Source organism: Oryza glaberrima, chromosome 3 (genome assembly GCF_000147395.1).
Source record: "Oryza glaberrima chromosome 3, OglaRS2, whole genome shotgun sequence".
NCBI classification, from domain to species: Eukaryota; Viridiplantae; Streptophyta; class Magnoliopsida; order Poales; family Poaceae; genus Oryza; species Oryza glaberrima.
Genome location: NC_068328.1, coordinates 13105691 through 13107030, shown reverse-complemented (window position 1 = coordinate 13107030; position 1340 = coordinate 13105691). Strand labels below are relative to the sequence as shown.

General features: G+C 62.5%; 1 protein-coding gene across 1 annotated transcript; it reads right to left on the bottom strand.

The window, feature by feature from the left end:
* Positions 1 to 362: 362 nt before the first annotated feature.
* LOC127768920 (adenylate isopentenyltransferase 3, chloroplastic-like) lies at positions 363 to 1340 on the bottom strand. Its single transcript, XM_052294587.1, has one exon. The coding sequence runs from the start codon at positions 1338 to 1340 to the stop codon at positions 363 to 365; it is 978 nt and encodes a 325-aa protein (XP_052150547.1).

The window sequence follows — 1340 nt, the reverse complement described above, 5'->3', positions numbered from 1 at the left end:
TTGTATTAATTATATTATCATTTTTTCTATATATATATATATAGGTGGTATAAAAAAACGAGGGAATGCATGTCCTCTCCAATTATGAAAATCCATCTCCCTATATTTATATACTAGAACTATTTGTAAAATAGCACTCCACTGTGAATAAATAAGGAAAACCTTCTTCCTAATCATCTCTTTAATTAAACTGATGACATATGGGTCCCACTTATAGCGACTGGATGATGTTACTTCCATCACAAAACGTACTTTCGACGACATATAATTGTCACTCTAATCAAACGCGATCTGCTTGCACTATATATATTAATTATAGTAGTAGCACTAACGCTAGCCAACGCCAAGCCACTCCACTCTAATTAGTATTGCAGCTGCACCAGCTGCGCCCTCAGGCGACACGCCGCCGTCATCGGTGCCAACGCCGCCGGCGAACCGGCGGCGGCATTGTCGTCGTCATCCACGGCGGCGGACGCCTCGAGGAAGCGGCCGACCATCTCCTCGCACGGCTTCCACACCACCGCCTCCCACGTCTCCCTGTGCGGCGCCCCCTCCGCCATGCGCGCCACCACCGCCGTCGCGTCCACGCGCCGCACGTCCCACCCGTCCAGCGCGCTCAGCCGCCGGATCTTCGCCACCTGCGTCGCGGCGAGGCGGTAGGTGTTGGCCTTGATCTCGCGCACGGCGCCGTCGAGCATGGCGGCGAGCTCGCCGTCGTCGGCCGCCTCGCCGCCCGACCGCTCGGCCAGGAGGTACCCGTGCATCTCCGGGATCCCGATGGCGCGGCGCACGCCGCGGGTGTAGTAGTCCGCGGCGCCGGCGCCGTCGACGAACCCGGCGCGCGCCTCGCCCACCAGCCCGCGCCGCACCATGTCGTCCACGCGCGCCGCGGTGTACCACCGCAGCAGGCCCGGCGCGACGTCGGTCCACAGGAAGAGGCAGTCGTGCGCCGCGCGGAACGCGCCGCCGCCGCCCTCCACCAGCGCCTCGACGTAGGTGTTCGACCCGCCAGCCACGACGGGGAGGCGGCCCGCCGCGAGGACGCGGGCGACGGCGGCGGCCGCCTCGCGCCGGAAGTCCTCGGCGGTGAAGTCGGCGTCCGGGTGGAGGACGCCGAGGAGGTGGTGGGGGACGCCGGCGCGCTCCTCCTCGGTGACCTTGTTCGTGATGATGGGGAACCCGTCGTGCACCTGGATCTTGTCGGAGTTGATCACCTCGCCGCCGAACCGCTCGGCGATGGAGATGGCGAGCTTGGACTTGCCGGTGGCGGTGGCGCCGAGCACGAAGACGACCTTGGGCTTGGGTGACTGTCCGATGACACCGCCGACGTGGTACTCCAT